This window comes from Coloeus monedula (assembly GCF_965178545.1).
Source record: "Coloeus monedula genome assembly, chromosome: 25".
Taxonomy (NCBI): Eukaryota; Metazoa; Chordata; class Aves; order Passeriformes; family Corvidae; genus Coloeus; species Coloeus monedula.
In genome coordinates, this window is record NC_138805.1 from 4907725 (window position 1) to 4920756 (window position 13032).

Here is a 13032-nt window from a genome sequence, read left to right on the forward strand (position 1 = left end):
GTCTTGTATTTCTTTAACATTTTCCCCTGCAGCTGCAGATTGTGATGTCAGAGGTGTCTGTCCATCCTCGGTGCTCCTAAATGCAGTTGTGTTACCATGTTCTGGTGTCCAGGTAGGTGCCACTGCCCTGCTACAGCTGACATCTTATGGCAGATCTCCATGAATTATTTGAAAAGGAGAGTGAGTTGTAATCAGGTGTTGGCTGGCAGGATCCCAAACCCCTTAGGCATAAATGTTACACCGGGTGCTGTGTAGCTTCTGCTTTGGAACATGCTCAAGCTCCCTCATCCGTAGGGAGAAATTTCTTCCATTAAACACAGACAGGAGGTGTTTGCTCTTTGCAACGAAGACTTTAACATTTAAGAGAGATTTATTAAGCATGTGTTGCCTTTATTTGTTTATTCCTGGGGTTGGTACAGGGCACCAGCTGTGAATTCCTCAGCACCAGGAGAGTAAAACCTGTTTTGCTCATGTCTGTCGTGCTTCTTGGCCAAACTTAAAGCATTTTCCAAGCGGCAGAGCCTTTGCTTGCTGAGTTTTAGGTACTGTAGATAATAAATAATAAAGAGATAAGTAACTGGTAATAATAATAGATAATAAATAATTAATGATAATGGATAATAAGTAATAGCTCAGAGAGATGAGCACTCACCAGCACAGTTCTTTGTGTGCCTGGGTAAATTCTCACTGCTACAATCCTGATGTTTTTCCCCTTTCATTTCTAATTGTTTTCTAACATTGGGCTTCTCCTTTCTAAAGCTCAGTGCTTCTTTATGACAGTGCTGTCTATATCCACAGTCTTTCCTACACTAATATTTCAAATCAGAGCATTGGCCTGGACTAAAAAAAAAAAAGAAAGTAATTTCTTCAGGGTGTGTTTTTCTGTGGCAAGACTGCTCCCCAGTGATGTGAAGAGACCCACTTGCTGTCCCTGAAGGAGACAGCAGAAGGGATGGGAGACTTGGGCTTTCAACTCTGCTGTGAGAGCCCAGACACTTGTGCGTTCTCCAGGGTTCTCCAGCCTAAGCAGGAGCAGACAACAAATAGGTATTGAGCTGCCTGGGAAGCACTTGAAAATCCCCCTCTGCTCCAAACAGTTTGTCCTTATGGACTGGGAGGAATCCCTGAGTGACCGTGTACAGCAGAAGAGGTTGATGTGGCTGGAGGGCTGCCGGTGTTTGGGGTGTGATGCCGAGAAGGGAAGCAGCAGGGCTGGCCGAGTGCCTGGAGGAGCCACAGCCCGGCAGACAGGCAGGGCTGCCTCCTCCTCTTCCAGGCACTCGGCTGTGGCTGGGGCAGGAGGGCTGCTCGAAGAGCAGGGGAAGCCCTTTCTCCCTCAGCCCTGCACATGTGCCATTGTCCCTGCTAACAATGGGGAGAGGAGGGAGCGCTGGAGCTGATGACACAAACCCCAGGGCAGGAGCAGCTGGTGGCTGCTCAAGGGAAGCTCTGTGTGTGCAGCCACAGCCCCTGCCCTGCCAGCACTGCCCAGGTCCCAGACAGGGTTCCTGACAGCCTCAGGGTAGGACTGAGCCCTGTGCAGTGCCAGAAAGGGGAAAAACTGCCTTTGTTTATCATGGAATCATGGAATATCCTGAGTTGGGAGGGGTCATTGAGTCCACACGGCACAGCCCCAACAATCCCGCCCTGTGCCTGAGAGCGTTGTCCAAACGTTCCTGGAGCTCTGGCAGCCTTGGGGCCGTGACCATTCCCTGGGGAGCCTGGTCAGTGCCCCACCACCCTCTTTTCCTAATATCCAACCTATATCTCTCCTGGCACAGCTCCAGCCATTCCTTCAGGTCCTGTCCCCGGTCATCAAACAGCAGAGATTGGTGCTGCCCCTCAGGAGGAAATTGTAGACTGTATTTAACTGTAGACTCTATTTAACCTGCCTCTCTCCAGAGTCTGGGGCTTCCCAGATGGCTCAGAGCATAGGGAGACCCTGCAGGCAGCTGCTTCCTGTGGTTCCTGTCTGGTGCTATCCCTAGGAACCTGTGTGGTGAGTTAACCAGCCTGGCCTAATGGTTCCTTCATAAATAAGTAATGCTGTTAAACACTTTCTATTACTTAAGGTCCAGCAGATAGGAAGAGAATAATCAAGGAAGCTATTTCCACTTTCTGTAACTTGCATTAGTCATCTCTCCTGAGACAGAGGGGAAAGCTTGGCTGGGGATGGGCAGCAGAAACTGGGCTGTGCTCCACACCTCTCTCTGTCCAGCACCTCCTGGGAGGTCCCCAGCAGCTTCTCCTTTCCAACATGAGTAAATGTCACTAAAACAAAGGGGCTTAAGGTTTATCTGGGAATCAGTTCCCTCTCAGGGCTTCCAATGCTGCACAACCTGTATCAGCCCCCACAGGTACTCCCCATTTTAAAGGGAGTGGGGGTAGTGGTGTCACAGGTGATCGGCAGGTGGAGGAGGGGAGTTTCACCATCTGAAGTGGCAGCTTTTCCCAATTCCAACTCTGCCCATGTTCACTCCCATTGAAAGAGCCCGTGGGATATGGCACCTTGCAAAGAGCTTGGAATACAGGCCCTGTGGCCACTGACCCTGCAGGTAAGAGACAGGTCTGCAAACTGAACCAGGAGTTACCTGCCAAACCTGTCTGGCTTAGCTGGCAGAGATGCCTCTCCTGCCCCCAGGGACAAGTCTCCCTCTCAGCTCAGCAGAGATCAGGTTTGCAGGGCATGATGCAGAAAGCAGCTCTCCCAAAAAAACCCAGCCCCTGCCAAGAAGTAACAGGATGTGATGGGAGGCAGTGAGGAGGAGGCTGGAGCAGGCAGCCAAGCACCCTTCCCACTCAGTCTGGAGAGCAGATGGAGCAAACTAAGAGTTCTCTACCTCAGTCAACCTCCTCTTCCAGGCTGAGCTGGCTCCTCGTGTCCTGGCTGGCTCCCACAAGGATTCCCAAGACTCTTGCAAAGAGATTTTAGTAGCCTTGGGCTGGAGGCAGACAGAGATAGTCACCCACTCCTCCAGATGGATATCGGGCTGCAAGGAGAACGGCTCCGCTCTGCTTGGGCAGGAGAGCTGCACTGCTGGGCTCTTGTCTGGTGGATCCCGGTAGGCTGGGAAGGCAGCAGTGCAGGCGAAGCAGGGATTACTGTGGAGGATCCTATGCTGTAGTGAATGCTCACTGCTGGCAGCCTCCCAGAGAAGCCCCCTCGACAGCATTCCCACTTTGGGCCACTCGTGTGACTGAATGTGAGCACAGAGCCGGGGGCTACAAGGCAGCTACAGGATAACAGTGTGCAGCAAACAGGGAGGAACAGGGGGAAGGGAGGGATGTTCCTGCTGGCAGCCGTGTCTCATTGCAGGGTTGGAGCTGATTGCTCACAGGCACTCCCTAGCCATGATCACTGTTAGACAGAGATCTTCAGTCTCTGGGGCTTCTCTTTATGCAGGACACAGGCACAAAGCAGAGGCACTTGGTAGCTCAGGCTATCAAGGCTGGGGCTCTGTGCCAGCCATCTCCTTTGCAAGGCTGACATGACCCCAGGCCAGTGCTGCAGCAGGAGTCCTGCCTGCCCGTTTTCCCTGGCTCTGTGCTGCCTGCAGGAAGCAGGGTAGCACAGTCTCCTCCACCCCTGCTCTGTGCAGCACCACCACAAAGCCCAGGGGCTTCATATCTGGGCCATGCTACATTTAGCATCTGTGGGGCCTCGCTGGGCTCCCGAGGGCCATTCCGTACCTCCAATCAAGGGCACAGCTCTTCTGCAGCCTCCCTTCCTTATCCCTCAAAGATGGGGTGAGAAGGGCCTGGGTTTGGCTTAGTGCAGTGAGGAGTAAACCCTTTGCAGCCCTCCTGTGTCTGGGGCAGGGGCTGAGCTGTGAGGCAAGCAAGTCACTCCTAGGGCTGTGATCTCTGCAGATCCACCACTGATTCCCAGATGCCCTCCCTTACTCCTCCATGCTGTAACTCCCCCGCTCTAATGGCCTTGGAGAGGGTGTCAGGGGTCTCTCCACAGCACTGCTGCCCCCAGGTCCTGTTGTCCATGTCCTCACATCTCCTCTCCCCAGCAATTGGCAGTGTGGGAGCAAATGGTTTCTGTGTCAGCATTGTTTTGAGTAGGACCCAGGGTGTGCTGCTGTGCTGTGATTCATGAGCAGGAGGGAAAGGGAGAGACTCTCCAATTCCTGTGTTTGGGATAGGCTGAGGGCAGGGCAGATATGTTCCTCTTGGGAAGGATGTGCATCCACCTTTCTTCTAGAAGGGTGTCTCCTGCAGCAGGATGTCCTTGGGCAAGGCCAGGTTTTAATTGCTGCAGCATCACCAGACACCCGAGTCATGGTGCCCCTCAGAGCTTCTGCTCCCAGCCTGCCTCCTGCAGCTACTGAGCTACTGGGAGCAGTGAATCTCCCCCCAGGGGCTCCCCTCATGCCCTGGTTTTCTCTCCAGAGGGGATCCAGGGGCAGCTTGGCTGATCTGAGCTCCCAGGGGAGCTGTCTGTGCCCTGCCTCTTGCCTGATGGTTGGTCTGTCCTGCCACATCCACTGGCTCCTGCTGGTGTCTGCACTGCTGTGCTGCACTGTGCCTGTTTGGCTGCCTCCTTGTCCCTCTTGCTGTCTGTCTCCCTGACTGACACCTGCCACGGCAAACACTGCCTGCCCCCCTCTCCATTGGTCTGTCATTATTTGGTTTTCTCCTCCCCACCCCTTTCCTCTGACCGCTATCTGGAGGCCTCTGCATTAGGTGTGACTTGGGTGCTTTTCTCTGGTTTGTGGATAGCAGCCAGGCTGCAATCTGCAGCAAAAGGACTATCCAGAGGGAAAACCTCTGCAAGGAGCCTCCTGCAAATACCTAGGCAGGACAGTGGCTGCCAGCACTGCCCAGAAACTGCACACTCACACCTGCCTCCTCAGCACCGCAGCCAGAGACTGATACGAAGCCCAAATCTCTCGCAGTGGGTCTTGGGCCACTGCATCCCTCTAAAAGCCAGTCCTTGGAGCTTGAATTCCCTGGTTCCCTGTGGGATAGCTGGGAGTGAGGCTGGGGATGTGAAGGAGATGCAGCTTGTGGAGATGTGAGGCTAAATGTGAAAAGGACGTGTGTGTGTGTGTGTGTGTGTGTGTGTGGTTACATGTACTGCCCCACATCACAGCTGTGTTTGGACATAGACCTTGTGCTTGCAATTTTTCCACCCTGACAACATTGCAGCATGCCTCGTGTCTGTCTCTTTGCCTTGCATCCATCTGCTCCCAGTCTCAGTATCTTTCCCTGTTGTTTTGCCATGCCTCTCATCCCATCCATAGCCAGCCCTGCCAGCCTGAGCTGTCCTGGGCCAGCAGTGTGGTGTGTCATTGTGCTGCCACAGTGCCTTCAATACCCCCCAGCCACCTTAGAGGGCTGTCCCCATTTGGGCCAGCACACCTGCAGCCCATGCAGCAGCCTGAGCCAAGCTTTTGTAGAATTAGCAAAACCCCCTGCACAGCCAGCTTGCAAAACCTCAGCAGTCAAGTGTCACCTGGGATCAGGTTCTGCTGGAGCAGAACATGACTTTTATATCAACTTTCCCAGTGTCAGCCCTTTTAGCAGAGCCCAGCCAGGGCTGTGGGAGAAGGTGAGGGCAGGGCAGGCCATCCTGTGTGTCTCTGTGCCTTCCTGGGATACCTCTGGACCCAAACTCCCAGGGAAAAGAGCTCCCTGATGCTGCCCTCCTCTCCTGTCATGACCTTGCCAAAGAGCAGAGAGGAAGTCTTGTCCCAGGTTTCTTTCTGGATCCAAAGCCATTTTGCCTGTGCAGAAGCAGCTCTGCTTTATCCCCTTCCCAAACATGCTGATAGGAGCCTGTGGGGAGCAAAACCTTGGTGTGTCCTCACTCTCACCAGACCTGGGCCTAAAACTGAAGGTCTGTGTCTAGTGATATCACAGACAGAGCCTGTAGATGTGACACATTAGGCCATGGCTTAGTGGTGGATTTGGCAGTGCTGGGTTAGCAGTTGGACTCGTTGGTCTCAAAGGCTTTTCCCAGCTTAAATGATTCTGTGATTCTTTAATTCAGCTGTGTGTCCTCCGATTGCCACAATGGTTTCCCACATGAAGGAGAGCTGTGTCACACAGGCCTGTGGTGACTTGGTGCAGGGTGGCCTCTCCGGGCACCTGAGCTGAACTCATTTGGTGGCAGAGGATGATACCTGCCCCCTCCTCAGCAAAGCCCACGCCAGGCTCCTTTTCCCCTTCCCAACCCATCCTCCTTTCCCAGCAAAACACCTCCCACGCTGCCGGGGAGGATGAGGGTTGGCAGCTCTTCCGCAAAATGATGTTCCCATGGCAATGGGGATGTGTCGCCCTTCCTGGTGAACATAAGGGGGGCGAGTGGCACCTTCCGCACCAGTGCGCACCCCTTGTCCGGGGCGGGGGCGTCCGAGTCCCGCAGAGGCAGGGCCCCCCCCGCACCGCCCCCCGCCGCAGGGCCGGGGGCCGAGCCTCAGTGACGCCTCCCGGTCCCCATTCGCTGGGTCCGCCCGCCCAGCCCTGCCCAGACTGCGGGAGCGCCGCGCCCACAGCCCGCCGGGCAGCCCCGGACAGCGCCGGCAGCCCCGCAGGCAGCGGGCAGCACCGGACAGCGCCCGCAGGTAGGCACCGACCGCCCGCAGCGCCCCGCGCCCTGCCGGGCCGGGAGCAGCCGCTGGGCTCGGGGCACAGCGCGGGGCTGCGGGCGCGGGGAGGGTCCGCAGCCGCCGGGCGCGGCCGTGGCACCGGGAGCATCTCGCCCCTCGCCCGGGGGATGCTCGGCCGGGCGGAACGCGCTGGCGGAGGGGACGGGCTCAGCTTCTCGCCCCGCTGCCGATGCCCCCCCACCCCCGGCTCGGGACTGCGGCATTCCCGGTGGGCGCGCCCGCGCGCACGCCCGCACCGCAGCCGCGCTCCCGCTCCGCGCTGCTGCAGGGGGGGAGCTCGCCCACCCCGAGCCCTGCTGCCCCTCTCGAGGGTCGCCCGATCGCCTTCCCTGCGCACCGCGTCCCCGTGCATCCTCTTTGCTGGCAGCCACCCCCTGGCACAGCCGGCTCCCTGGGGCTCTGGGGTTCTCTCAGCTCACCAGTCTGGCTCTGCACGTCCCCGTCCCCATCCCCGCAGCTCGTTTGTCACCCTGAGCCTGTCACGCTGGTAGGCACAGGGGGTAGGTACTGCCGTGGTGTGACCCCGAGCAAGTGGGGACCACGCCGGGAACTTTGCCCTGTAAGAGCTGGAGCCCCTCGAATGCTGCCATCCTCCTGAGCCCTGTCCCTACGCCAAACCCCTGGGATCATGCAGGAGTGAGAGTTACCTGGCTTGCTCTGCTCCCAGCACTGCTGTCAGGAGGAGAAGAGGGGTCCAAGGGCTATCAACCCAGAGCCTAGAAAATCTGAGTGCTTGGGCACATAGATGGGAGGAAGACCCCCTCTCTGGGAGCTTCTTTGCACTGATTTTCTGGAGGAAAGCCAGGCTATGACCTAGATAGTGTCCCAGGACACTCAAAGAGGAGCAGGTTGGTGCTGGGAAATGATAAAGCAAGGGACACGGGGGACAGTTTCTAGGAATCCAGAGGTTCAGGCATGTGCCCCATTTGCAACCTCTTGGTTGTCAAGATCAAACAGAAGGGAATTTTTCTTCTTGGCCAACGATTCCCCAGAAGGGAATTTTTCTTCCTGGATAAAGAGATTTTTCAGAGCTTCAGGGTGAGCAAATGGGTTTGGTATTTCCTCCTAGAATGTTATATGAAAGACCCAAAATTTGCTAAATAGAAAAATGCAGCTGGCTGTGGTACAGGCAATTCCTAGCTCTTCCCTGGATGCTTTGCCAAGCTCAGAGGGAGCAAACTGAGGGTCTGTTGTCCCCTCTGCCAACCCAGAGTCACGAAGGGGTGGTATATCAGCTCCCCCTCTTGGACCTGGCCCCACATGGCCAGCCTGGAGGGCTGACTGCAGGGTGCTCGGTGTGTCCTTCAGCCTGGTGGCTGCCTCACTGCTGCTCCCCCACCCTGTCCCTCCATTCCGCATGTCTGTGGCTGGATTCCCCATGCGGCTGCTTGGCCAGGCTGCAAACCTTTAATTGATTCCTTGTGGCTGCATTGGGCTGCCTGGAATCAGCAGCCCTGGTGTTTGGATGGCACATCACGGGTCCCTTGCCCACACACAGCCTGGAGAGAGACAGGCACCAGGCAGGAACCCAGAAAGTGGATGCTGCCACCCAAACCCCTTCCACCCTGTGGCCAGGCAGGCTGAGCTCAGCTCTTGGAGGCTTCGTGCCATCCTTTGGTCGTCTTGGCTCCCTGTCCAGCTGCTGTGTCCCTCTTCCTCACTGCTCTTGGCCCCTTTCCCTCACTGCATCGCAGTGACTCATCCTTGCTGAGCTCACCCGCTGGAGCTGCAGGAGGACTGGCAGGACAGGCGCCTGCCAGCCCCAAGAGAGAGTCCCTCACCTGGCAGCTCCCTCTCCGTGAGCCACAGACCTCTGGTCAAGGTGTGCAGGCATTGGGGTGCAGCCTGATTTCACCTCTCTGCACCTTGGCTGGCCATGGGGCAGAAGGGGGAGGAGGCAGCGCACGCAGGCCTTGCTGCGGGTCTGGCCATGCTCATTTAATGTCTGCTGGGGGGATCTGGACGAGGAAAACAAAGTGTGGATGGGGCATTGCCTGGAGATGTGGAAAGATGATGCTGGGCAGACACACAGTGCCTGATTCCCCAGCTGGTTGCAGTACCAGCTGGGCTCTGTGCAGTGAATCAGATGCCATGGTGAGGAGGAGCAGGCTCTAGAACACAGTTTGTGCAAGAAGGGCAGCCTGCACCACCGAGTGCCCACATCCATAGGGCAATGGCCTGGCTAACTGCCTCTCTCTCCCCCTACCCAGGTTCCCCTCTCAGAGACAGCCCCCACCGGGCACCTCAGCGACAAGATGAACCCTACCGTGGGCATTGCTGTCATCCTGACAGGTACATCCCTCCCTGCTCCCTGCTTGGCCCAGAGCAGCCTGGAGGCTGCATGGGCATCCCCAGAGCTCTCTGTTCCCTGTCCAACCCTTCCTGCCTCTCCCAGTGCTCCAGGCCGCCCACTGCCAGATGATCAAGGACCTGAGTGCCTGCCTGCTGGGCCAGAACCTGCGCGTGGACTGTCGCTATGAGAACAAAACCGACAACCCCCTGACCTACGAGTTCAGCATCACCAAGGACAACAGGAAGCACGTCATCCACAGCACCATCAGCGTCTCTGAGAACATCTACCGGAACCGAGCCAACGTCACCATGCACAAGAACCTGGTGTGCCTCCACCTGCAGAGCTTCACCACCAGCGATGAGGGCATCTACATGTGCGAGCTGAAGGCCACCAACGACTACACCGGCAACCAGATCAGGAACATCACTGTTATCAAAGGTGAGATAGGCAGTGGCACCTGGCTTCAGCCATCTCCTTGGCTTGGCAGGGCCAGCAGAGAACACCACAACTCCCTGTGGTGTCCCCAGATCTTCCCTGAGCTCCATAAATGTGTCCCCACCCTGACATGCCCTTCATGCTTCATCCCACAGATGGGCTCACTCTGCCCCATCTCACACTGCTTTTCCTGCCTCTCTTGGGTCCCACCTGAGGCACATTGCCTCAATATCCTCCCATAGAGAGGACAGTGGGGATCCTCCACACCTACATCACACAGGAGCAGTCCTCCAGGTGCAGAGCCCTTTGTCTCACCTGGTGCCCATCCCCTTGTCGCCTCAGTCAGGCACAGGCAGGGTTATGCTTCTCAGTGTCCCTGTGACCGCAAAGTTTGCTGCTACATGGTGGGAGGGAAACAGTCAAGGGGCCAGGATGGGACTTGCTGCATTTCTGTGACAGAGCAAAGGCAAGAAGCTGGGTTCCAGCACCATTAGAACACCCAGCCTGAGCCCCGTTCCCAAGGGATTTCATGGTCTCTCTTCTCTCCCTCCCCATTCCTTCTCCTCACAGACAAACTGGAGAAATGCGCCGGCTTCAGCCTCTTGATCCAGAACACCTCATGGCTCCTGCTGCTGCTCCTTTCACTGCCTCTCCTGCAAGCCGTGGACTTCGTGTCCCTGTGAAAGGCAAAACACACACACACAGCGCTCGCACACGCACGCACACACCGAGCACCCCAGCCACCCCGCCTTCCTCGCAGCCCCTGGAAAGAGAAGCTGAAGCATCTGGAAGCCGTGAAACCTCTCTGTGTTATCTCTATTTAGCCGTATATCTTACGCTAACCACCGTCCCGTGCCGAGGCCACCATCCCACGCACACGCGCCCCGCTCCGAAGCATGGTGGCTCTGCTAGGCAGCGTTGCTTCTCCCATCGCGCCTCCCCGCTCCGTAGGCTGGCTGGTTTGCTTGTGCTGGGAGTACTGGAGGCCTCAGCCTCGCTTGTCCCATCCCTTTAACTCTTGGGGTTTGCCTGTTCTCAACTGGGGAAAGACAGCTGGATTGGCAGGTAAGAGAGAGGGGTGACGGGAGAGCGTGCAGAGGATGCCCGTGGTGGGTGCTGTGCCCACAGCCCCTGGAGGTGACAGGGTTCCTAGTGTCCCCACCTGCCCTGCCTGCCAGCCAGGTGACCAATGCCTCACCCTGAGCTGCCACAGCTGGGAGAGGGCACAAAATGACTCCTGTCTCAGTGAACAGCAGAGCCATGGGATGATGCTGGGCCTGGCAGGAGGGGAGGAGAGAGGGGAGCAGGTCCAGGAGCCACCATGAACTGAACCCCCCCTGCCTCCTTAGGGCTCCTCTGGGGCCCTGGGAATGGGGTCAGTACAAACGTGCTCCGGCAACAAGTTTTTCCTAATCTGTTTCTTACAGCTGAGCAGGAAGTGAGGCCTCCTCGACACTATCTGGTACCTTTGGGCTGCCCGAGCCAGAGACACCCCTCGCTCTCCCCGGGGAGCAGCCCTTAGCTGTGACGAGAGAATTGCTGCCAGCACCAGTGGAGGCAAGCAGAGCCTCTCTGAGCTAGCCACAGCCCCACTGCCCTCCCCAGGGGTCCCTGGGCTGCACCCAGGCTGGCTGGTGGGGAGGGGGCTCCCCTCTGGGAGTGTGACCCCAGGGTCTCCGCAGAGACTCCTCTGCACCGGCATCTTGTCCTCATAAGGGAACATCTGGGGACCCCAGTCCTTCCTCATGAAGAGGCAGAGCAGTCTTCCTGGAATCCCACTGTGTTCCTGGGAGGAGCCTGTGTACCCCCTTCCTTCTCCCTCCTCCCTTTCAGCATTTCCCTGTCTCCCTTTAAGAGCAGGAAAGGACCTAAGGGCAGCCCACAACCTCGGTAAGGCCAGGATGGTGCCAGGGGTTGGCGAGAGCAGGGACAGGGATGGCCAGCACAGCTCAGATCCGCCAGCCCAGGGCTGCCCTGATGCCCACGGGACCCCGAGGAGCCTCGCCAAGGGGAGGGCACGGGGAAGGGAAGAGGCAGGCAGGAGCATCCAGGTCCATGGGGTGAGCCCCAGCTGTGCTACCCGTGCAGCCTGGGCTGTGCCACCACAGCTTAGAGCAATACACAGCAGCTGCTCCCCACTCCTTGCTCTTCTCCAGAGCTGCTTCCTTCCCCCGTGCCCATCCCCTGCCCATCCCTGCCTGCTTGCTTGCTGTCTAGTGCTGCTGAGGTCGTGCCCAGCTGAGGCCTGGCTGTGCCCAGCTCCCTGGGCGTGCTGGTGAGCGCCGGGGCAGGCACAGAGCCCAGCGGCAGAGCACGGACGCAGCTCAAGTCTCATTTTTTTGTGAACATTTGTAGTTGTTTCCACAGCTTGTCGTCAAAGAAATTCTGTTAAGGGAAAAGAAAAAAAACTGAAAAAAAAGAACCCTATGAAAAGCAACAACAAAAAAAAACACCTTATCATCCAGGAGTGTTCCTCTGTCTGCACAATAAAACCCTACCTAGGTTGTGTGTTGGAGCCACAGGCGCCCATGTGTGCGGCAGTGGGGGCAGGGGCTGTGTGGGGCTGGGCTCCAGGACCCTGCTGAGCGGTACAGCCCCCCAGGCAGCCCCCCTGTGCCTCCAGCACCCCAATGCCTGTGGGAGAGAAGCAGGCAGGGGGGAAAGACTTGACTTTCCTGGGCAGGGCAACCCCCTCCTGCTCACCCGGAGCATGGCCCCCATGCCCAGACCCTTTGTCCCCTATCCCTGTCCCTAAACCCCTGGCTCCATCCCAGAGGCCACCTAGTGCCCACGGTGGTGGCAGGGAGGCAAAGCAGGGGACCCCAAGTCTGGTCCTGGCCCATCCATCCTCTGGGGAGGGAATTACCAGGGGTGGAAGTGGCCTTGGGGGTGGGGCTGGGTGTGCACGTGTGTCCCAAAGCTCCTGTGCCCGTCACACCAGAGTCCCGCCGGAGCCCGTGTGCCCACACGCTGCCTGGAGGGCTGCCAAGGGCTCCGGTGTCCTCTGGAGCAGCCACACGCTGCCCTGCCCAGGGTCAAGATGCCACCCTGGCACCAGAAACCACCGGCAGGACCCTGCCACCACCCCCTAACACCATTGGTGACCCTGCGCCACCTCCCAGAGTGACGCCCCGACGCGTCCCTCCCTGTTTAAGGGCTGGAGCCAGGCGGGAGGGAGATGCCACCCTAATTACATCCCTCCCCATTATCCTCGGCAGGTGCTCGCTGAGTCACGGCCGCGCAGGTGCCGTACCCTGGGCGGGTCAGGCGTCCCGGAGCGCTGCCCCGGTGTCCCCACGAGGGGTGGCCACGCCACGCCAGCTGCCCCGTGCCCACCTCTGCTGAAGGTTTAGGGGGCTTTTCTCCCTACAGCTCGCCCCAAGGGGGGCAAACCCCAGTCCCACTCCTCACCTCACCCTCGTGCTCTACTCCAGGCCTTTTTGTGCCTCCCTGCCCCCCACACCAAGTTGTGTCCCCCCCGCTCCCTCCCTTAACCCTCCCTCTATCCTTTCCCTCCTGGACCTCCATCTCCCTCCCTAAATGTCTCCCTTCCTCACGCTTACCTTCAGTCATCCCTCTCCATTCCCGCTGCCCCCGCAGCCTCCCCTCCCGGCACCCCCTTGCCGCGGGCCACCGGTCCCCCCCGGTTCACGTCCCCTTTAAGCCTCCCCAGGCTGGAATGCG

General features: G+C 58.0%; 1 protein-coding gene and 1 long non-coding RNA gene across 2 annotated transcripts; one reads left to right on the forward strand and one right to left on the reverse strand.

The window, feature by feature from the left end:
- Positions 1 to 395: 395 nt before the first annotated feature.
- LOC309582102 lies at positions 396 to 12973 on the reverse strand. Its single transcript, XR_014227090.1, has 5 exons — positions 12912 to 12973; positions 11547 to 11733; positions 9917 to 10025; positions 9664 to 9798; positions 396 to 545 (listed from the first exon to the last, which is right to left on the reverse strand). It is a non-coding gene; the product is annotated as an uncharacterized lncRNA (long non-coding RNA).
- Positions 8834 to 10031, forward strand: THY1 (Thy-1 cell surface antigen; the record flags this gene model as incomplete). Its single annotated transcript, XM_082297108.1, has 3 exons — positions 8834 to 8912; positions 9016 to 9351; positions 9919 to 10031. The coding sequence occupies exons 1-3, from the start codon at positions 8876 to 8878 to the stop codon at positions 10029 to 10031; spliced, it is 486 nt and encodes a 161-aa protein (XP_082153234.1). The 5' UTR covers positions 8834 to 8875.
- Positions 12974 to 13032: the final 59 nt, after the last annotated feature.